This window comes from Ctenopharyngodon idella, chromosome 20, assembly GCF_019924925.1.
Source record: "Ctenopharyngodon idella isolate HZGC_01 chromosome 20, HZGC01, whole genome shotgun sequence".
Lineage (NCBI taxonomy): Eukaryota > Metazoa > Chordata > Actinopteri > Cypriniformes > Xenocyprididae > Ctenopharyngodon > Ctenopharyngodon idella.
In genome coordinates, this window is record NC_067239.1 from 689786 (window position 1) to 713952 (window position 24167).

Genomic DNA, 24167 nt, shown 5'->3' on the forward strand with positions numbered 1-24167 from the left:
ATCTTTTAGCCAACGCTGTTTTTTGAGTCGATGCGTGAACAAAACTTCACTATACATTATTTGTAGCGCGAATACTGGATCAATAGCGGCTGCCAGATCTGAGCATGAACTTGGTTTGTTTTAAAGAAGTGCAGGCATGTGGCGGCAAAGAATACAAAGCCATAAGCAGTGGCATGGAGACAGAGAGAAGCGGAATCTGTGAATGCACCTCGGGCTGAGCTGAGACTTTACTGGCCTCTGCTGGAGCAGCAGCGGTACTGCAGGAGCCAGCCAGCCCTGAGAAGCACGCCTTACTCAGAAAGAGAGAGGTGAGCTCCTCTTCCAAACTCTACAGGCGTTAGGAAACCACACCAAAGGGCAAGAAATGAAACGAGCGGGTGCGAGGACAAGAACAGACACAGAAACAGAAACAGAGGAAACAAGAGAAAGAGAAACACAAGAGCACTTCAGTGATTCTACAGAGTGTGACTAGAAGAGCTACTAACACAACATGCACAAACACACACTACAGAAACAGCAGTAAAAGCATTTCAACATGAACACAGAGAGCATGTGTGTGGAGAGAAGTGTTTCTAACACAGACACACAGAGCATCAAGAATGTGAAACGGGTGCAAATAAAATGCAAAAATCACTCACACAAGCACGCATGTCAAAATGTGCAATAAATTCTTTGGCAGGAGCTGATCATTTACATTGACTGATAAAAGCATACAAATAAACAGAAGGAGCATGTGCGCAGCTGAAGGAGACACGACGTGATTGAAAAACTGCAACAGATGAGCAAACCTAAGCATTCTGCTAGAAAACACAAGAGTTCAGTCGCAGTGAGAAAAACACAACAAAATATACATGAGCAGTGATGAAGAAACCAAAAGGACAGAAAGAGCCATGAACAACAGAGCTCAAAGAACCAATCAGAGCGAACTGATGCACCAATCAGACTGAGAACTGCCCTGCCATTGGCTAGTGTAGAGGACAGGAGGTGTGCGTGAGACAGTTGGGATTATGAGCAGTCTTTTTAAATCTACTTAGACTCAATCAGACAATAGTACATTGTGACGTCAGGAGTGACAGGTGTTCGTAAGGCATCTCACGCTCATGTAGCTTATGCTGGGGAATGAGATCATCTGCAGGATTTCATTAGGAGACCCAAAGGCATTGAAGTCTTGTTGTTGTTAACACAAGCCTGGGCAGACACTTATAATCATATCAGTACCGCTCTGCTCACACACGCATGTTTTTTAAAGGCCAATGTGGATACCTTAGAGCAGTGGTTCCCAAACCTGTCCTGGAGGACACCCACCACTGCACATTTTGGATGTCTCTCTCATCTAACACACCTGATTCAACTCATCAGCTCATTAGTAGACACTGCAAGACCTGAAGTAGGCGTGTCAGATAAGGGCGACATACAAAACGTGCAGTTCTGGGGGTCCTTCAGAACAGGTTTGGGAACCACTGCCTTAGAGAGTAGGGTGCGTGACAACTCTATGTAATGCTACGTAGCAAGTAATATAATGCATGGGTGTAAATCTTCAGGTACACAGCAATTAGATTCATGATTAATACTGTAGGTGTTCGACTTGATTCAGTAACGTTTTTTGCAAATTCAGAACGAAAAGCATTCATAGGATTATGTAAATGCTTCTAATGTGTCTTAGGTAAAAACAGAAAAACTAACTACCTAGCATTTGTTTTGAAAGTAAATACAACAGTTCATTCTGGTTCTCGAATTTGATTGGAGCCTTCTCCAGTCGTGCGATATTCCCCCAGCATCAGCACTGGAACTGTTTCACCATTTGATCACTCCACTTGCAGCGACTGTCATGGCGATTGAGCAAATCCACCATATTTTTTATAAATACTAATGTTATTGTGTCACAGAATGTAGTTTTGAGTTTTTTTTTTTTTAGAGGAGAATGTAGTTATTTAGACCTCAAACATATAACTCTTTCACAGATGTGAGCTCCAGGCAGAGAACAGCTTCATTTCGGCCAGTCCTTCGGGAATTTGCTGCTGGCTCTTATGCAAAAAATGATTAACATGAGATATAATTAATTTGGGGTATATTAAGCAGGCAATCTTTGGTCTTATTAATCTATAACTTTTTCCGGAGCAAATCAATTTGGGTTAGGGGAAAAATTAAGTTTTATTACTTTAGACTATATTTAACTTAAATCCTGTACTAGAGCACTGCTTTTGTATGTTTGACTAAATTGTTTGCTTGTGTTTATTGTTATTCGACTTCAGTGAAAGTTACATTAATACACCATTAGATGGCGGCAAGGACTCTCTTTCTGAGTGAGTCAGAACAAGAAAGTTGTTTTAATGCTGTGGGAAATCCCCTTAAGACAAAGATATCACTTTCCTCAGCGGACATTAAAACAGATTTTTAATATCCAATATGATATTATAGACATCGACCTGAAGGTTGAATGCTATATCAGATGCAGGTAATACACTCGTTTAGTCGATCTCTCTCTCATAATATTCGACTCTATATAATATAATAAGCTTCAATGAAGCGACTCAACGTTCGTTCCTTCGTTACTAGTTCTAAAGAAACGTTTTAGAATTAGTAACGGATCTTGGGCTCAACTTAACTGTCAACTTGAGATCTGAATCCATGGCAGAAGGAAGCAGTTCCTCACAAAAGAGGGTTTTTAAAGACACTCTGTTGTTATTTACTCACTTGTGCCATCGAATTGTTGTATAACCACAATATCACACTCTTAGCCATGCGATATGGCTGTATATCAGCATGCTGTGCATACAGCCATATCGCATTGCTACTCATGTGATATTGCTCATGTACATACAGGCTACTTGGAATAAAACAGTGCAATGTGCCAATAAAATATTTCAGAGTTGAGCACACACCTAACTTAATGAGTTAAAAACGAACACTTATTCATGCAATATTTTCCCAACTGTCCCACCGTACAACAGAAAACACACACAGTAAACCAGCTTCCCAGGGGAGGGGAGTGAGAAGAACAGGAAGTGAAGGACAGCGAGGGCATGCAGAGCGTCTGAGGTGGCGTCCGTTTCCCGAGCAGAAGCACACGTACCCCTTGAGCCTGCAAGCGCAGGGTGGTGGCAGGGCTGCCCGTCAGGCGTTTGTCCCACTGACTGGGCCTGGGCTCGGGCGTAGCCTCCATAAAACTGCGCTTTAGCTCGCTAATGCTAGCCTGATGTTTCAATACATCCTCCTGGGTCTTATCCAAGTCCTGAAGGGCCACAGCACCAGGGAGAGGACAAAGGGACAACCAACAACCAGTACATTAGTCATGGAGAGACCTGAACCACGTTAGAGTCGAACCTCACTGCTCGCCAACGGCCGTATTGAGTCCTGAGCCCTGTTTAAACACCCAGAGAGATCTCTGACAGCACAGAAACACTTCTGACATGAGGCTGGATCAATAAGGGAGTCAATGTTTACAAATATGCAAGTAAACTTCTGTACAACTGCATTGTGTAGACAGTAGGCCGTCAGGAAGCCCACTAGATTTGGAACAGATCGGTGGTGTTCTGGAACATCTTTACTAACTAACTACTAGAACAATAACATTGGAAGACTTATTTAATTTGAAAACTGAGGTTGTGAGGGACAGAAATGCAGACTGTTAAGGCCCTGATATACTTCAAGTGAAATCAAAAAAGGAACAGGTTGATGTTATTTCGAACTAAATCTTGTCCGAACTTTGTTTTAGCCAAATATCATTCAAAATCATGTCACACCCATTATTTCTTTAATGCCACCGAAACGAACTCCAAACGAACTTCGTTTTAGCCAGATTTCATCTAAAATGACATGACACCCACTCATTCTTCAGTCTGAATGGGTGTGGCATCATTTCTAATGAAATCTGGCTAAAACGTTTCGGTGGTTCGAAACAGTTTGCCAGCGTAGACTTTCCAGAAAACTTCATGCTGCAGTGTAGGTGGCATCTGAACGTGCGCAAACAGTATACCGTTGCTTAGGCATTTCAAACTTCTTTGTACCCCTGAGCGAAGAATGAAGAAGAACCAGGCCTGTATATGTTGTACATCCAGGTGTTCAGAGTACAGCTAATAGAACATTGAAACTGTGTCTTTTCACAAATGTTCCGCAGTCAAAAAAAATTAGCCAATTGCTCCGTACGTCTATCCCTCACCAACTCATTTTCATTCACATCCAAATTAATAAGCTGTCTAGTAACAACAGGAAGTCCTAAATAATATCAATCTGTCTTCCACATTTGAAGGAACCAGTTAGTTCCACCTGGTCATATTATGAGGGTCAGAGGTCAGCGACTGTGGGGAGCAGTGAGGCAGGACTGGTTTACACACTGAGGACTGGAGAGTTGCAGTGATTCACTGCCTCAATGCCAAAGACACACAACTGCTACTGAGACAAACCCAGATATCCACTGAACGCCTGGAGAAAGTCGCTTGATTTAAAGCTGAAGTGTGTCATAATGAGAAAACACTTTCTCTTATTCCAGTTTAACATGTAGAGTAAACTATGGGTGCTTTCACACTGGCAGTTTAGTTCGAAAGGGGCACAGTTCACATAAAAAATTGGTAATGCGAAATCTATTGGAGTACTTAACCCGAGACTACCTGTAGGAGGTTGCACTGGAACTGTGGAGCAATTCACGTGAATGTAACGCAGGTCCGCACTTGTAGAGGTAGTAAAGACAATGGTGATGATTTATCTGGGATATGAGCTAGAGTGAACGTGCAATGTAGCGGCAAATAAATGGAAAAAAAATGGCACGCAATCCACAGTCTCCTCAAAAGAGTCTGTTTGCAAGAAGCAGAAAACTGCCTTCATGCGACACACACAGTAAACCCAAGTGTCGTTCACTCTGATGCACATAATAGCACCAAATTAATAAACAATATACTGACCCACATCCTGTTTTCTATCATGTGCCTTGCACGTTTGTGATGATGTAAGATGAACGCAAATGCACCAGAGTTTGATAGAAGTTGAGTGTGAAACCAGACCAACGTGTGAAAGCACCCTATAAGCCATTAGCAGGTTGACACTGTGAATCTGCTGCAATTTCGACACATTTGATTGAGCAACAGGACCTTTTTTTGATTCATCATTTGACTGAACTGTCAAAAGTTCATACATTTTTACACCAAATGGAATTACATATGCACAAGCATTTATCCACTACTAGTGTCTGGTGATGCAATGATTTCAGCTTTAAACATTTAGACCTTCAAATGTCCTTGTAACCATAAACCAAATCCCCAAAATCAGCAAATTTGGCAATCTCAGTGTTGGGTGTCTTTAGCACTGACAGGGTCACCCCAGGATGAGTAACTTCATTTAGTTATAAAAATCAAATGTAAACAATCACCACAACCAAGCAGAAAGTTACCTGTCTGGTTAGGGAAACACTATTAGTGTTGTTATGAAAACCATTCCCATTTACACAAACATCACAAACATTCAGTTCACCCGCAGACATGCACCCGGTGTAACATGCAGCCCATGCATGGGTGTACACACACACTACACACACACACTAATGCATGCACACAAAGCCTGAAAGAGGAAGAGTGAGAGGCAGCCCAGGACAGTAGCCAGAGAGGGGACACATGTCCACCATCCATTATGCTTTTGCGCTTTCTTTCGTTTTCTTATTTTTGATTACATACGACATACGAACCTCCAACATTAAATTGCTATGTCTGACATATATATTTTCCCCCTGCACTCTCAACTTGCTCTGTGGATTAAAAATGAGAACACATTTGAACAAAAAGGACAAAGACAGATGGTAATGAACTGGAGTCTTAACAGGCTCAAATCTGATGAACATCATTGATGGAGGAAATGTTCTGTAATGGAAAATGATTACATACGGCTCCAGAAGTCTGAGAGCACCAGTGAAAATGCTTCTAATGTGCATTTTTATCATTTAATGCAATTTTTTATTACAAATTATATTATCAGCATATCAATTTGAGTGAAATGAGGAATTGAAAAACATACTTGAATTTAAGCCAGCAGCATCCAGGTTTAAATTGGATCTTGAATCTCAGATTCTCAGTGTGCTCTCAGAACTTCTGATGCGACTCTAGCTTGATCCAGTTTGGTTCATATATGACACTACAGATTTCCTGCATGTTGATTTGCATCAAGTAACCAACCAACAGGCAAATCAGCATTTGATTAGACAAGTCATCAAACGACCACCGCTTAGCCAATCAATCAGCAAATCTGTGGCCTGTTGATCACGTGATTTGTGTCTCATTTGCAATTGAAACAAACACAAACTTCACATTACAGAAAAAGCACAGAAAAACCAGAACAGAAACAAATAAAAACAATGAACCATCACCACAAGAAAGCAAAGATTTCACATAAAAAAACCCATCACTTTGATTTGAACAAAAAAATGAAATAAAACAAACTGAATTACAACAATCTGCATCGCAAAAAAAAAAAAACAGTGAAAGACCTTTCTCTCAGGAGCGGCAGCACCACCTTTATCCGTCTGCTCGTGCCATCAGAGATAAAAGATGAAGATTAGTTCAAAACATGTCCTGCAATACCTTTGGGTTGTGTGCTAATTATATGAATATGATTACAGATGCATGCTGGGAAGGTGTTAGCAGACCTCAAAGGCCGATTCATTGGTGACGAATGTGGCCACTTCTGCGTTTGGCTTCTCCACGACCTCCACCTGTGGACTCTAATTGATGGAATGGACAAAATTGTCGGAAAAGGTGAAATGGATGATGGGAAGGTCTGAATCCCCAATCAAAGTGATGTCATAAGGAGCTCTGGGACAGGCTAGTCTGAGTGTGATGCAATGCCAAGGTTGCATTTCTGTTCTTCTGACTTTTTATTACACTTATAAAACACCTGAAGGACTATGATGAACTCTCATCTAAGAAGAGGGCAATCTGCCGTATAAATCTGCCGATAAGTATAAGATTCAAGCTGGTCGAGTGATTCGTTTTCAGGTCTAATAAATGAGGGGGGCGAGAGTTTCGAGACAGGATGTGGACTATAAATAGGTTCCCACTGGAATGTTGCTGATTTAAAAGGCTACAAGCTGCGAGCAGGAACATATTCTGCACTTCACACTAAAAATCTGGCACTGGAAGGTGGAGCGGGACAGAAAAAAGAGCTACAGGACGGGGGGGGAGGAAGGCAAACAAAATGCACACAGTAGCATTTTAGGAGGTGGGCAGACATTGAGCAAGGAACAGGGGAGGTTAGGGGTCAGGTTAGGCAGCAGGGTCACACTGCATTTCCTCTGAGGAGGTCGTCTCAGCCATGACCTCTGCCGGCCTGAAGCGCGCAATCGCTTTTGGCTCCAGGTAGCACAGGGACATGGCCAGAGGCAACGCCAGCAGCAGAGACAGCACCACCGACTGGCAGGCAGAGAGGAAGACGGCGAAGATGAGAAGGAAGGAGGGCAGAAGGGAAGGGGAGGAGAGAGGCAGGTGACGGTGAAGTCCAGCAGGAAGCAGCAGGGCTGCGCAGTCCTCTGGCAGACAGGGCAGACTGATGTAGCCGTCCTCGTCCAGCAGGGAGGGCAGACGCAGACCCTTACAGAACCTGAGCATGGACCGACCCAGCCGGGGCAGGGTGGAGTGGGGCTGCGGCTCTTCAGACCCTGCCACACACTCCGCAGGCGAGGGCGACAGGGCAGACGCGGCCTCTCCGTCTAAAGCAGTACTGCCAGCAGGGCAACTGCTGGAGCCGTCAGGCACCCAGGTCAAAGGGTCAGAGTCAGGCTCAGGGTGAAGGTCGGGCTCATCCTCGGAGATGTCGGACAAGATGTCCAGCTCGGAAATGGTGTCAAGGGTGGGCGGGAGTGAGGAGAGGGTGGAGGAGGACGGAGAAAATGGGAACATGAAGAGAGACTGCATGGGTGCACGAACATGACAGAATGCAACGGAACAGGAATGTGCATAGGACACGGTGGAATGCGCAGGAAAAGAGAAAGGGAGAGAGAAACACAACATTAGTCAGTGAGCCGAGTCGAGGTCAGGTCAGCAGTGACTGGGTGTGAGGGATGACACATTAGGAAAGACTCAGATATTCAGGGGGTGTGTGTGCGTGTGTGTGTGTGTGTGTGTGTGTGTGTGTGTGTGAGAGTGAGAGAGGGTGGGCAAGCATTAGACAACATCACAACTAAAGCTGACAGTGTTGGGGCAGAAGCTCAGGAGAAGAGAGGAGAGCATTTTCACACCAGGCTGCAGAGTTCGCTTGATTTCACAATTCAGTTTCAGGAGTCTTGGCGTGAAACTGGTTTACTCAAAAAGAGTGCACATACTATTGACCAGAATCTCGGGCACGGCCTAATGGTTTAAAAGCAATCCGGACTAACTTGTGGAAGTGAATGACTATTAAATGGTGTATTATTTTATTGTATACAACAGTTCTTTCTGGTTCTCGAACCGGACTTGCTGAGAGCTGTGCAATATTCTCCCAGTATCAGCACTGGAACCGTTTCACCATTTGTATCACTCCACTTGAAGCGACTCATGGCGGTCGAGCAAATCCACCATATTTTTTATAAATACTACTGTTATATCACGAAATGCAGTTTAAAGAGTTTTTTTTAGGCGAGAATGTAGTTATTTAGATCTCAAATATGTGACTCATATATAAACATAGCGCCTATTTAACTATTTGTTTTGACACTTTCACAGATGTGAGCTCCAGGCCGACAGCAGTCGTTCAGTGCTCATGTACCCGCAGAGAACAGCTTCATCTTGGACAGACATTTGGGTATTTGCCGCTGGCTCTTATGTAGAAAGTGGTTAAACAAGATATAATTTATTTATATTAATCAATTACTTGTTCCAGAGCAAAACGATTTGGGTTAAGGGGAAAATTTAATTTCTTAACTTTATATTAAGGCTATATTGAAAACACAAGCAAACAATTCAGTCAAACATACAAAAGCAGTGCTCTAGTACAGGATTTATTTGATTGTGTTTTTTGTTTGCTTGCGTTTGTCTTTTATAAAGGATATTAAAAGTCACATTATTATGCCATTAGATAGCGACTGAGTGAGCTTAAAGCTGTGTGAAATCCCTTTAACTTTTAAAAGGACAAAGACATCGCTTTTTAGCAGACATTCAAACAGATTTTTAATACTGAATATGATATTATAGACATCAACCTGAAGAATGAATGCTATCAGATGCAGGTAATACACTCGTTTAGTCGATCTCTCTCTTATAATACCATAATACTCGACTCCACATACAATAAGCTTCAAATTTGTTACTAGTTCTGACGTTTTATAATTAGTAACGGAGGGTTGAGCTCAACTGTTAAACTGTCAGATTTGAGATTTGAATCTGTGGTGGAAGGAAGAAGTTCCTCACAAAAGAGGGTTTTTAAAGACACTCCGTTGTTATTTACTCACTTGTGCCGTCAAACTGTTGTATAAACGTAATAACATACTTGTAGCCGTGTGATATGGCCTTAAGCACGAGGCCGCAATATCACTTGTGTGATATTTCTCATATAAAAGAGAGGTAATATTCAAAATATGACTGATTTAACTGCACTGCCACTATCAGATAACAAAATGTGAACTGAATTGAGCTAAATGACAATAATTTGCACTGTTTTTGAACTGAATTGAATCAACACTGAACTGACTTGATCTGAAAAATTGTATTACTTTCTTCTGTAGATCTGCTTTACAGCTGAAACTGAACATGTTTCATAACTGACTGAACTGACTTGATCTGAATATAACAATATAAAAAAAATCATTATTGATGAATTTTAATTTACATTAATGAAGTTTATTAATGTGAAGCTGCTTTGAATCAATCTGTATTGTATAAAGCAAATTCTATAGAATTTGTCTCCACAGAAACGTCCTTTAGCAGACATTTGATGCATCTTTTGCAACAAGTGCCGGTCTGTGTCAAGTTTTGGTGGTAAAACCAATGATGCATTCTGGTACTTTCCTGAGGTCATAAATTGTCAGAATTCGATTCTTTTGGTTGGGAACCACATTTGAGTCCATTTGGGTCTGGCTCATACGGACTCCAGTACAGTTCAGTCGGTAACCTGGCTTAATTTGAACAAGTGAACTGCAGATTCACGTGGATGGCGTAAACAAGAGGTGAGGGTAGAAAGCGAACTCTGGTTCAGACCAAGTGTGAAAACGCCCTGAGAAAAACACAGAGGCATCTGTCGACTTTCACTGTCCTTAAATGAAAGTAACTCAATCAGGAGTTCTTCAGTGGGGTGGTCCTACATCATATTTAATGAAAAGGCCAGAGACAGGACGAGGGGTGGAATGTTTGTTGCCATGGAAACAGGCTAGATAACTCTGTTATTGTCACAAAGATGGCTTGTATGCGTTTGAGGGCAGTTACACAGACAGGATGAAGTTCTCAAAGCACTTCCATCCTCCATTGGTGTTCGTGTAGGGCATCTGTGAAAGACTCTGTTCATGTGAGAGCTGTAGGTTACGGCAGGAATGCCAGCGCTCCTTCAGGGCTCACCGACGGCATGAATACAGCCCTTTGACGGACAGGGAAATGTCACGTCTGGGAGGCAGACTGACTCATGGCGTACGGGTCAGCTGGGGATGGAGGTTCCTCTGGGTATTGCTCAAGAACTGGACTCAGCAGTGTGAGACATGTATGTGTTTCCAAACAGAGGATGATCCGAGTGTATTAACATATTAACATTTAGGTGGCAAAAAGTGTTTTCATATAAAAGATGCGCTTAAACATCTATACATTTAACATCTGAGGAGGGGTGTTATTGTTCCAGGGCACTTCCTGTAAACCTGAGGCCTGTGATGGAGATCATAAAAGAGGACATTCTCACCTTAGAGTCAGAGTTGAGCTCCAGGGCCGGTCCGTTCTCCCCAGCGCCGGCAGTCAGAGCAGAGTCCACAGCGTGACTGTAATCACTCACGTTCACCATGGGAGCTGAAGCCACACACACACAAAAACATACTGTTGGCCCAGCAGTTCAGATCTTTACTCAGCTTGCACATATGTTCTTTAAACAGTGGTGTCTGAGACCACAGAGGAAATCTGACACTTGTTTTTAAAACCTGGAAATGAAAATTTGTAGGATTTTGAAAAATTGTGAACAACAAAAAAAAAAAAAAATCATGATTTAAAATGAGACATTTCCATAATCAAATGTCTCAAATTCATGTTAATTTTTCAGCTCAACATTTTCCTCAAATTGGTATGTTGATAAATTCTGGGTCACACCTTATATTAGGTGATTTTAACTATGTAGCTTGGTTTAAAAAATAATAATTGTTAGGTTGAGTGTACTTATTGTGTTGATGTATTGTGAAACACTTGAGCAGTTATTGAGGTGATGCGGGTAAGGTTAGGACAGGTTTGGTGGGATAGGTAGGTTTAAGGTTGGGTTACGGAGTAAAGGATTGGTCTACAGTGTAATTATAGTAATTAGTTATAGATTTAAGTACATGCAGGTATATTTAAAATATAAGTACAATGTAAAAACATGCATGTACACAATAACTGCACTGTAAAAATTATTCATTTAAATGTTAGTACACTGTAGTCAAAGACGCTTAATATAAAGTGGGCCTGAATTTTGTATTCAATTAGAAAAGACTCTGCAGTAGAAACACTCAGTGGTCTCAGACTTTTAGACTCCACTGTCTGCCTAAACATTTATATCTTTCATTAAACATTCGGGTTTTTAGAATTATTCATATTTATTAAAAGTAAATTCATGAACACCTCAGCTAGAACAGGATGGCATACATTTTGTAGTAATAATGATTTTTAATTAATTATATTTTTAATTGATTACCTACTGCATTTGCCATAATATGTAGTGTAAAATGAGAGCACACTATTATGACCGTTTTCACACGAGCTCATTCAGAGTGTTTGTTTCAGCACCAGGTGTGTTTTCTCCCTTAATTTGGTTCTTTTAGACATATATGAACACTGCAATTGTGCTCGGATCCGCACCAAAACAATCGGAAGAGAGGTTCAGTTGAGATGAGAAAGGAATCCAACCCAACGGACTAAGTGGTATCATAATTCCTAACAGGAAATGTGTTGTATAAAAAGCAGCAGCGTCTGATTCTGAGAGTTTTTGTGGTCGAAAACCAGAGAGCGCCTCTTCATCCTAAGATGTTGTTTAATTGCTCTTTTCCGAGCATTACAAACAAAGCCTTGAATCCCACTCTAACTGCATTAATTGATCAGTCAGAGTGAACTTGTCCATCCATCTTCATAGATGACGCAGTGGAACGTGAACAGGTGAACTCTGACCAAAAACAGGACAGCTTTACTCACATGTGACTTGCATAAACACATTTTGGCTTTGAAATGTTGCCATGTGAAAGTGAACCGAACCAAGAAGAGAATGCAACATTAGGGGCTTTCGCACCGGAGGAACCTTTTCATAGTTCCTAGAACTATTGGCAGAAGTACCCGGATTTTGTCGTGTTTGCACCGCAGGAACTAGAAACGATTTTAGTTCTAGGAACTCCTTTTGGGGGAACTTAATTAGCTCCTACTTCAGAGTAGGGTCTAAACCAGCACTATAGGAACTATCAGAGACGCAAGTGTACGTTGATTGGTCAAACGCAGGTCAAACACCAGCATCCGGCATTTTTAAAAAGCCGTGTAAACATTTACTTCATGAACATGGAAAACAGCGATAATGGCATTTACCTGTTGTCTGCAGGATTGTTCTTTTCTCCGCCTCGATGATATGTAATACTGAAAGTTTTCATAGGAGATTTCATTACTTAGCACCACTTTTTCCGCTTTCAGTCGTGTAAATTATGGGTTTACATTCCATCTCCATTATCATGAAACCCACGACACAGTCCGATCACGGCATCCTCCACCCACCGGTTTTTAGTGTTTGTAAATGCCGCACTTAAAGACGGCGCTGTCGGCCGCTTCAGAGTTCCTAATGTCGGTGTAAATGCAACCAGGAACATGACCCGGGGGAGGAATTAGTTCCCGGGGAACTATCCTAGTGGCTAGTTCCTATTACTGAGTTCCTAGAACTATTCGTTGCAAAAGTCCCTTTTGTACCAACTTTCCAAAGTCCCTGTTTCAGAACAAAGCAAGCGATCTATAGATCTGAAAACGCCCTTAAACAGAGAGAGTGAAGCAGAAATAATATCAGCTAAGATGTTTCCTCTTTCTTGATCAGACTTGCACAGTTCCATATACTACTAAAAAAACACAATAGTATGCAAATAGTACTAGATGCTAGCATTTCCTTTCGAACACAGTCACAACCTCAGCTGGGACTCTAAAGCCCCTGAGGTCAAATGTCATTTACATCCAAACACACCAATCACACGCAACTCCTACAATGCAAACAAGACTTGGACATGGTTTATGTAAGCGTTCTTATGGGAGTGTGCCCCAGAAAAGCCAGAAGAGCACTACACATTTCTAAAAATAGAGTACTAAAAACCCAAACATGCACTACAAGCCGTGAGATTCTCCATCGGGAAGCGGTGAATAATGGATCAGGCGGTATCGAGGAGCGGTGCATGTCAGCTCTGCATCGGCATGACCTGGTTTGAGCTGTGTGAAAGTAGGCTAATGTTGCCAGCGATGCTGGGACGTCCATTTCATCATGTCACTCTGTGACAGCTCTGAGACGGCTGCAGATCTGGGGCACCGGCAGCTCCCCACGTGTCCACCAGGGGGCGACGGTAACGTTATTAAAACAACACGGCCGTGACTGAGGCAGGCGGGAGGATTCCCAGCAGGAGGAAAAATGGGGTCATTTTAATGGAGAGGAGCTGGGAAAGCAGATTCCCAGAAGCTTTCATACCGACCGTACATGAATCGATGCGTGCGTTTACGTCCCTGCATTTCACCGACGGCAGGGATGATGTATTTTGTGTGTTATAATGGATTATTGAGTGTCAGTCGTATGATGCTGATATGCGCTCACAGCACTAGCACCCTTCTCTTTCTGAAAGGACAGAGATCGCAGCAAGGGCTGCAGAATTCAGCACATCTGAGCGCCACTGCCAGAGGGCGTCAACACACTGCCTCTTAACGAGGTGAACGCTGAAGCCAGTTAACCAGTCAAGAAATTAAAGGGGCAGACGCACCACATTCATATTCAGAAAACACCTCAGACTCGGTTTGATTGTGTTCTCCCATCACAAATCTGATGTAACTGAAAAGCAGCTTTTGTGTTCCAAAGATTAACAAAAGTCTTATGGGTTTGGAACAACAAGAGGGAGAGAAATTGACAGAATTACATTTTTTTGACAGAAGGTTTAAAGTGTGAAGCTCATATTTTTGTTAAATATGTGCATACATTTTTCCACTAAAAATATATATATTTGACATGTATGATCATTTAGGTGGCAGGATTGCTGTTCTAGGCAGTGTTTTTGTCTGTTGATGATGTCACATCAGCTTCATCTTCAGCATATAAAGCCACCTGACGCTGATGCTTTCTGTGCAGCATCAGAGTTCTCTGCCTATAAAACCCTCATTTCCTCCAGCACATCTCTCCTGCTCCTGCTTCCACAGACAGGAAACAGATGTCCCTCATTTCCTGTGTCTGTCCACGGACAATGTGGCTACATCTATCCAGGCACATGGACACAACAATACAAAACAAGATCACTGCCCAATGGAAAACATATCTGGACACGAGAACGACAGCGACGGACAAACCGCAGAAAAACAGAGAGAGAATGAAATCATGATAAGCGAGAGATGAACAAACAAGCATAATAAATAATAAAGCCCTGTTTCACATGATTTACTCAGCGCAGGTCACGGAGCGGCTGGACTGCACTGACCTCCGGATCATTTATCTGGTGTTGAGGATGTTTAGATTGGAAATCAGGACTGAAGCAGCAGTGGTGCTGATAAAACACTATAAATATCATGTGTTTGTGCAGCAGTGCATCATATGTCCCTCACTGTCACTTCATGGACCGCAAAATCTTAGGAGAAACATCATATATAGGCTATCCGTGTCTTAAATCTACTGCAGCGAATCACTGCTCATTTGCATAAAGGCAAACTTTGACAAACGCTGTCAATCATGTCACACATCAAATCATCACTGAAATGAATTAGTAGCTGCACATGGATGTCAGTGTGAACGACACTCAACATATGAGCCATCAATACCACAGGGGATGACACTACATTAGCATAACGATACTGTAAACGTACAAAAATGACATTCGTAAATTGAGCTGGGCTCTGGCCACACGTGTTTGTTTTTGTATATTGGTGGTCTTTCCATTGCGCACGCTCACTCTCTCGCACGCTCACTCTCACTCGCGCATGCTCACTCGCGCTCTCTCACATACGTTCCCTCTCGCACACGCTCACACTCACGCATGCTCACTCGCGCTCACTCCCGCACACGCTCACTCTCACACACTCTCACTCTCTCGCACGCTCACACTCGCGCTCGCTCACTCACTCCAGCTCGCACGCACACACTCGTGCACGCTCACTCTCTCGCATGCTCACTCTCACTCGCGCACACACTCAAGCACTCACATTCGCGCTCACTCCCGCATGTTCACTCTCACTCTCGCTTGCACGCTCACACTCACGCTCGCTCACGCTCACTCTCATGCACACACACACTCTCGCACACTCACAGTGTTGGAGCAGACCTCAGACGAACAGCCTCATTCATCTCTGGGAGATTTCCTGCAGATAAAGAGTTCATAACCTGGAAGTTCACTAGAGTTCACTGACAAACATTCTGCTTCACGTCTGCAGCGGCAACATCAACCGTCACGCTTGTTTTCTGCTCCTCTGACGGTACAGATGAGATATGTGCAGGAAAACAGGCGCTCTGCCTCAGTGCTTTGTAAGTGCGACGCTGATAAGACTTCCTGTCTGTGTTTGTATGAGGGCAGTGAGGGATACACTCATAGCTGAACCACAGCTGATCACATCTTCACACACAAAAACAGATCTTTTCAACACCAGGCTTTAGCCAAGTGCATTTCTAATAGGGCTGAGTGATACATTGAATATTAGCGATGTGTGTCTAAAGATCATGACCAGCCTGACAAAAAAACAACTCAACTAATGATCAGGACTACCTGTTTGAAAGCAATCACACTTCACACTAGAAAGAAGCTGTGACAGAGACGACATGTGATACCTCCGTCAAGACTGCGAGAGATGCGTTTGCTGGAGGTGCGCTGGAAGTACGGCGCGGGCCGGTCGATGAGGGAAGTGGCCTGTCGCGTCTGCGCCTGCGTCCTCCCGCTGTAGCGGAACTTGGAGCCCAGAGTCAGGAACTTGGCCTTGGTGGGCTGTTCGGGAGACATCAGCCTGTGAACAGAGCAATGAACAACAGCGCTCAGACAACACACACAGTACAGGGTCCACATGTGCTCTCCATTTTTTATTTCTCTCCAAAACACACATTTGTGACGAGTGTATACATCTATTGCTGACATTAAACCACAAAAGCAAGGCAACTGGTGCAACGTTCTATGACAGCTGGTGGTAAAAACTGAAGGAAAGTTTGAGCTGAGATAATCCACATCATGTGTTCTGAGAGTGTGATGCGATGGTGTGTGTCTGAGCCAAACGCAACACAAGACTGCAGTCAGTGTGTTTGAGTTGCAGACCGCTCTCTCGCTCGTGTATAAATCAGGCCATCGCGTCTTTAACAGGGTTTCTGATGCCTTCGCTCTGCCTCACTTATTCCCCTGCGCTGTACACACACTGCTCCACACAACACACATCTTTAGATAGATGGGAGCATCTTTAATTTATTTTTACACAGAGATTGGCAAGTCTATTAGTAAAATCAGTTGACAAGAGAACAGAATATGAATCATATGACAGAAGAGAAGAGAGCAGCTTATGGTGGATGTGTGGAAGCCACGTGAGGTGAAGTGTGTCCGAGCAGCTCTCTGGAGACACACACCTCACTGCGTGTGCACTTCACACACGCTTCACCAACCTGACCGCTGAGAGCACATGACAGGAGAGGAGAAAACAACCTGCTGGACACCTCACACACTCTCTCACTCACACACACACACACACACACACACACAAAGCCCCTCAACTCACCAGAAATACTTCAGTATGGGGTGATAAAGGTGTGTGTGTTCACCTGAAGAAGGTGTGGTGTTCAACACAGACTTTCCAAACTCTTTTGGCAGCACGATGGTTGGGCAGCTTGAAGCCGACGGTACTCTCAAACTGCTCAGCCTGAAATCACATGACACAATGATTCACATTCCCATCAATCTCAGACACAGTGTGTGCGGATTTTGCTCAGTCGTACCTCTCCTGGCCTGATCTTGATGTAGAAGTTACTGCGTTTGTAGGAGATCTTGAGGATTTTGGGCCAAGCAAAGCGGTTTATCCGCAGACGATCCTTATAGATTAACAAACCGTTTGCACACACTCCCAACATGATATCCACTCCCTCAGAGTCCTGGGAAAAGAGAAGACATACTGTTTTTACATGCTTCCAGCATGTTTGGGAAATGTCCCGCCCCTTACCATAACCTGGTTTATCACTGGAATTTCTGTATTAATGTCCATTAACCGATGAAAATAATTTGGACTCGTCCCTCAGTTTCACAGTAACACTTTACAATGGAAGTAAAGCAGGTCAGCGCTCCTGAGAGTTTCAGAAAAGAAAAGGAAAGATGGTATTCTTTTGTTGAAGCACCTGAACTCAGTGTCAGTTTATCATTGTGAATATCGTATGCATATGTTGAAAGGTTGGATGCAAGTTTGCACACATAAGGTTCATAAGTTTACTTTAATTGTAACTGTACATGGAGCTCAACTTGAACCAAGAACATTCCTTTATGACCGAACTTGCAAAAAAAAAAGCTGGTTTTATAATCTCTCTGAAAACATAAACATGCTTACAGATACACAGACTGAAACCCAATCATGCACACTCACACCTCTCCACTCACACACGCATAAAAACAACAGATCATTTCAAACTCAAACACAAAACTCATCTATCACTGCCGCCTCTCAAGCACTTATCTGAATGCTTTTACGAAAGTCCTAAATGGATCTTTATTGCCGGGGCTTTTGGGATGTCGGGCACTGATTATTGATCTGTCTGTGTTAACTGTAGAGCTCTGAGAGAAATCAATAGCGCCGATAAACAGACTGAACTCAGACTATCTGTCGCCATGAGAGGCTTTTAACACTACGGCGGCTCTCAGTGATCTCTCACACATCAGCGCATCAGTAAGTGCTCAAACCTGCTGCTCAGGGCCTGAATTTTATTTGGGAAAAATGAGGGGTGGGGGGGGGGGGGGGGGGATTCCTCCTCAGGTGATTCTTATGTGTGGAGTTGGGGAAGGGTTTTTTTTTTTTATCTCACCTAAATGTGTACTCTCTCTATGTGTGTTTTTACAATGGGTTAATTTTGTTGCGTAAGTATAAGACTCTTATTCCTCGTCTGGGATCGTGTAGATCTCTTTGAAGCTGCATTCAGTCTTTTTGGCTGAAGAAAGAGACATAAACAACTTGGATGACATGGGGGTGAGTAAATTATCAGGACATTTTAATTCTGAAGTCAACTAATCCTCCAAGGTTTTCAGGAAAGTCTAATGGTATTCAGGTACAGGAATTAGGGCTGCATGATATATCGTTTTTAGCACTGAAATCGCGATGTCAGTTTTTTCCAATATCGTGCAGCCCTAACAGGAATAATACAGAAATTAAATAAATCGAATGCTTTATTGAATATATTTAAGAGATTAATACTTCTCGCTATTTTTTGTTGTTTGATTAAAATTAATGACAGACAACAGCAGGTTTATTAGGCTGCTGTCACTTTAAGAGCTAATGCACGGATCCAATATACTGATACACATGCATTTTCTTTCTCAACTGTTTATGTTCACTTAAGACATCATCAACTGTGTTTATGCGAGTACTCGCCAAGACGGCCTGCGAGCTGTTTCAGAGCCGGCTTTGTGTGTGCTCTCTCAAACCGTCTCTCAGAGAGTGCACGAGTATTACTGAATGCTTAAAAATCGCTTGAATTAAATTGACAAGTCGTGCATATGATAAACTTTAGTAATGACGCAACACTGGCTGATTAGGCAAATGAAAATTCTGTCCTGAAACGTGAGTGAAAGTCCTGTATTGCAGCGCGCAGCTCACCTGTACAGACGCGATGTCGTGAAGCCATTCACGCTTTTTTAAAGAGAGAGAGAGAGAGAGAGAGAGAGAGAGAGAGAGAGAGAGAGAGAGAGAGAGAGAGAGAGAAGATGTGGTAGCACTGAATCACTCGCTGAAATTATGTTTTACATAAATTTTTCAAATTACTGATTTGATCTAATAATATGGCTGGATTAATTTGCTCATTCAACCAACAAGCTAATTGAATACATGTTTGAGGGAATTTCCCGCCTTATAAGTGCGAAACTTGCGGGAATGAGTAAAATTATGCACAATACCTGCACCAAAAGTCAAAACCCCTACAGCTGCTGTTGAGCCTCATTCAATTTATAATGTCTTTCTGTTCAGTGAATCTCTAATAAATGTAATTTATTTCAGTTAAAGTTTATTTATTTCAAGTAACAAGTTTATTTTTTTTATTGTTTTAGTTTAAATGAACTATATTAACCCTAACTCATACAGCACCATGTGTGAGTCCTTAAAAGGTCATGAGATGCTCCAGGTTGAGCTGAAGAAAAACGATGTGCTAACCGAACATCACTAGCTTCACCTTTATTCTTCAGAGAGACAAAGACACACGAGAGGGACAGACGAACGGTTTGGACAAGAGGCTGCCATCGTTCCCACTGGGAAAAGAGCCGGACAGCTGCTATTCCTGTGAGGGTTTAAAAATGGCAACAACATATTTTTCCCAGACTCGAGCATGCTCTCTCTCTCTCTCTCACACACACACACACAGTGTTTGTTCAGCTGGAGTCTTTCTCTGCTGCTCTTGTCGGGTCTAGAGGTCACAGATTACAGATCTTACTGATAACCATAACTAGAGCGGGACTCAAATAAAATGGCTGATCTATGTGTGATTTATGCGAAAGCAGATCATGCTGGAAGTGGACTGCTATAGACTGTGAACTCTCGTACATTCATCATTTCATCAAAAACAACAACAACAACAGACTGAAGAATATAGACTTCATAAAAAATGAATCTGCAAACATGAATCTACAGCAGGGCTGTCAAATCATGCTCTTAAAGCACCAATGTCCTGCAGAGTTCACCTCCAACCCCAATTAAACACACCTGAAGCAGCTAATTAAGCTCTTACTAAGAATATTAGACAGGTGTGTCGAGGGAAGTAGGAGCTGAGCTCTGCAGGACTGAGAGAGCATCATACATCTGAAGATCTTCTACCTTGGCATGATGCAGGTCTACGCCGTACATGGAGAGCTTCTTCGCATTTTCCAAAAACTGGGCATCTGCTTGGGCTGGAGTCATTCCCCTGAAAGAACAGGCAGAGACATCAGATATCTGTCATCAGCAGCGCGACCTTCACGTCCCATCAGCACAGAGGTGGTCAGAGCAGATTTAGCACCGATAATCCTGCAATCATGACACACCTCGGGCTTTGAGTCTAATGTTTTGTCAACATTCAGCTCTTTTAATGTAGGAACTACATCAGCGTTTAACATAAGAACGCTAGTCTGAGCCCCTCATGTTTGTCTGGTTGAGTGAATCGAAGAGACAGACGTGTTTACTCACTGCATCTCAACTCCAGAACTGCATACAGCCGAATGTTCCTGCTGTTGAGCCAGATTTGAGTCACATATGCCTAATTATTGGATCTGGGCTGCCAGCAGGAGCATGACGCCATTAGTGACGTCACAATCAATCAGTTTCCAGTTATTATTTCAACATTTAAAAATATAGAGCCAGCAGAGTTTTCAAAATGAAATATAAGACTTTGTAAGACCTTTAAGGCACCGTATGTCCATTGAGAGCAAGCCCATACAATCTCAAAATAAACAAAGCAAACATGTGCATGTGTAAAATACTTAAGACAGGCTCTGCCCACGACGGTATGGGCCCTATTAGCTTAGCTCCTCCCCTAAATTAGCTTTACATCGTCCACCATGTTTATTCCCTCAATAGAGCATCGAACCGCAGCATTCAAGTATGAATCAGATGCGATGCCACGTGAGCATAACCATGATACAGATGATAATCAAAAACAAACATATGATATGATTTGTTTGTTGTTGCCGGCGTATTCGAGGAAAGTGGGGCCTGTATCCACTTTTGTGTCCTTAAACATTCGTTTTTTGGAGTCGACAGCTTATAAAAACTTAGTTCTGGGTTTTTTAGCTTGTTTGCTGTACACCTTGTCACATAGCAGCTTTTAGACATTGTTCTGTTTTCTGTAATAAGTCAGAAATGACAAGGAGGCAGCCTCACGCAATACAAAGTCAGTGGAGACTGTTGGATTGTTTTCCCCCCGGTGGGCGTGGTTTTCAGATTATGACGCGTGTCGCTCTGTCTCTATGGAGCAGCAGCTCATTTGCATTTAAAGATACACACACAAAAACAGCATGTTTTTCCTTCTAATCAAAAACTGGCATTTACAACATGCTATAATAAATGATCTGTGAGGTATTTTGAGCTGAACCTTCAGACACATTTTAGGGACACCTTTTACTTCTTGTAAAAGGGGCATAATAGGTCCACTTTAAAGTTGCTCAACTTGAATTTGAGTGCTGCTGTCAGACCTGTGGGACTTGTGTAGCTCCACCACCTTGTCCTCCAGCTCCTTGGTCTGGTTTGGGGCGAACTGGAAGTCGGAGATGTAGTCCAGACGATGCTCTTCCGGGTCATAGTCGCCCAGCTCAGCCTGCAGGGCGTATGAGCCCAGCAGCGCGTGTGTGACGAACGAACACGGCAGCCGTCCCGATGCAATATCCTGCCTGAGCTGAAGGCATAGCAGATACCTGCAGAGAGAAGACGAGACGTCACACTCCTACTGCTGCCTGTTCAAACCAACCAAAATATTAAAAACCACAATTAACAAGCATGCATCTGGTGGGAGATGAGCAGAACTCTGATTTCATCTACCTGGTTATGTCCTCCGTCAGCTGGGACGGGTCAGGAGGGTAAAACTTCACACTGAACGCAAACTGCCACTGAGAGTCTAGTGCAAAACACACAGAGAGAACAAGAGTCGATTAAAGAAGAGCGGTCAACATCACTTCCTCCAGTAGAGCGTCTCTGACTTCAGCCCTTCCTGCCAACTACACTGAATATCACAAGTGTGTGTGTGTGAGAGAGAGTTTCCTTTCCTTATGCACTTGGATTTCAATAAGTTTCAATAAGTTCCAGAAGCAGATGTGCCATAGAGCTATAGGGTGGAGGGACTGTGGGATACAGCAGCTGGTGGCGATTATGATGAAGTCTGAACGGGTCTGGTGTCTGTTCAGTCCATTAGCAAACCAACACCACTAGTTCATCATTCAGAAATGAACATTTTATTGGCTCAAATGAGCCACACTAGCGATGAAGATCTTGAGACTCCATTAGACATGATCTAGATCAGCGGCTGCTGCAGCTTCAACTCACGTGACATGCATTCAGATCTGGTTAGCTGCTTTTGAAAAACAGGTTTTGTGTTTTGGTTTGAGTGTTTGGTTTGTAGACATCTCTGAATGTCAGTGGTTCATGCTTTCGGCGGCCAATAATTCACAGCATTAAACGCACTGATGTCGACATAAACTACCTGTGTTTTATGCTGTCTGGGTCAGATTTTCTGTGACTTCGTGTGGTTTTGAAGAGGGTTTTTGAGGATGAGGAGTTTGTCACACAACCTGTCCATGTTGACATCCAATCCAAGAGTTAATTTCTCTAGTGAACTAACATGCTGTGGACACTGAATGACTTGCCTGAGGTAAATGTAATGCTAAGTGAGATATTATCAAGCTGTCTTTCCGCGGTTGAAACACTGGTTGAGAGATTACACGTACTGTACGGTTTGGGACAAATACATGTACCACTACACCCCTACTAGACAGATGAGAAAGATGATATGAAGATATGACATTACACAACCGCCAGATTGCTCATTATTAGTGATGCGATCAAAATGAAAAATCTAAACACTCTGGAATCACTGAGGCAAAATGATCATTTAAATTAAACTTTTTAGAGTAATTCTATTCATGTTATAAATGACCAACTTCCTTCAATAAGTCTGACTTTATAAGAACACACAGACTCCAACAAGGTTTGGACAATTGACAACAGTATAGATAACACTATAGTGACATTTCCTGTGAATCATACCCGCGGCCAGCTCAAAAGTTTCTGTTATCAGGTCTAGAGTAAAGGTTAGTATAATCCATGAGCGCACTCACAATACAGATAAATATAAAATAATAAATGCAAGAATAAGTGAAATGAACTCATGGCATGCATGTCGTGAACTTTAGTTCAGGTCATTCTGCTGTGGCTGACTCAGGGTCAGAGGTCAGGACGCAGCAAAACAAAGTCAACCTCATTCTTTCAGAGCGAGTCTTTGGAAACGAGGACACAGCTGCCATTTTTATAGACGTGTCCTTCGGAAGGAGAGCCTCTCTCTCTCTCTCTCCGTCCTGTTTTTCTATTTTCAGCTCTCCTCCAGACGCTCTACAGACTGAGTCATAACAGCAGATAAGACATCTGATTCACCTGTGTGTGTGTGTGTGTGTGTGTGTGTGTGTGTGTGTGTGTGTTTCTCAGATACACAGCACCTGACTGCATGTCAAACAATGGCACAATTTAGAGCAAGAGGAAATGTTCTGCACACACTCACCTACAGTCCAGTGCTATAAAAGAGGATTTTAACCCTATAAAGGTCCTGTATCATATTTGATTTATATATTTCTAAGGCCTCTATATGATCAACATGATCTGATAAACCTGTTGCACACAATCTCCTCCAGTCCTTCTGTCTCTGATTGATAATTTAGACTGTTTTATCAAGTAAAAATCTTTTAGTATAATTGTTCAAACGTCCTTCAGCTCGTGCTTCACGTGTCTTTCTGCTGTGAAAGTATCAAGTAAACATAAGAATAACTTTGATATTGTTAGTAATATTTAATCTGGACTGAAGCAGGTTTACTTGATTATCCGGACATCATTTATTAGAAAAATCATGAGTATCAAATATGATCATCATCTTTTGAGGAAGGTTTCTACAGAGCTTTG

The 24167-nt window shown here is 42.6% G+C and overlaps 1 protein-coding gene across 21 annotated transcripts in view; it reads right to left on the reverse strand.

Moving 5' to 3' along the window:
• The window catches only part of epb41l2 (erythrocyte membrane protein band 4.1 like 2), a 75255-nt gene that overhangs the window by 12359 nt on the left and 38729 nt on the right, over nucleotides 1-24167 (reverse strand). For 5 of the 21 annotated variants that reach the window (XM_051875112.1, XM_051875113.1, XM_051875129.1 and 2 more), the window contains exons 7-18: nucleotides 22044-22119; nucleotides 21701-21919; nucleotides 20349-20436; nucleotides 17284-17436; nucleotides 17110-17207; nucleotides 16141-16313; nucleotides 10834-10937; nucleotides 6629-6703; nucleotides 6470-6505; nucleotides 5675-5734; nucleotides 3074-3232; nucleotides 209-328 (exon numbers count right to left, since the gene is read on the reverse strand). In XM_051875112.1, coding sequence (XP_051731072.1) covers nucleotides 209-328; nucleotides 3074-3232; nucleotides 5675-5734; nucleotides 6470-6505; nucleotides 6629-6703; nucleotides 10834-10937; nucleotides 16141-16313; nucleotides 17110-17207; nucleotides 17284-17436; nucleotides 20349-20436; nucleotides 21701-21919; nucleotides 22044-22119 — 1361 coding nt within the window. The remainder of the gene's footprint in view (nucleotides 1-208; nucleotides 329-3073; nucleotides 3233-5674; nucleotides 5735-6469; nucleotides 6506-6628; nucleotides 6704-10833; nucleotides 10938-16140; nucleotides 16314-17109; nucleotides 17208-17283; nucleotides 17437-20348; nucleotides 20437-21700; nucleotides 21920-22043; nucleotides 22120-24167) is intronic. The other 16 variants (XM_051875120.1, XM_051875130.1, XM_051875117.1 and 13 more) reach the window with 9 other exon arrangements.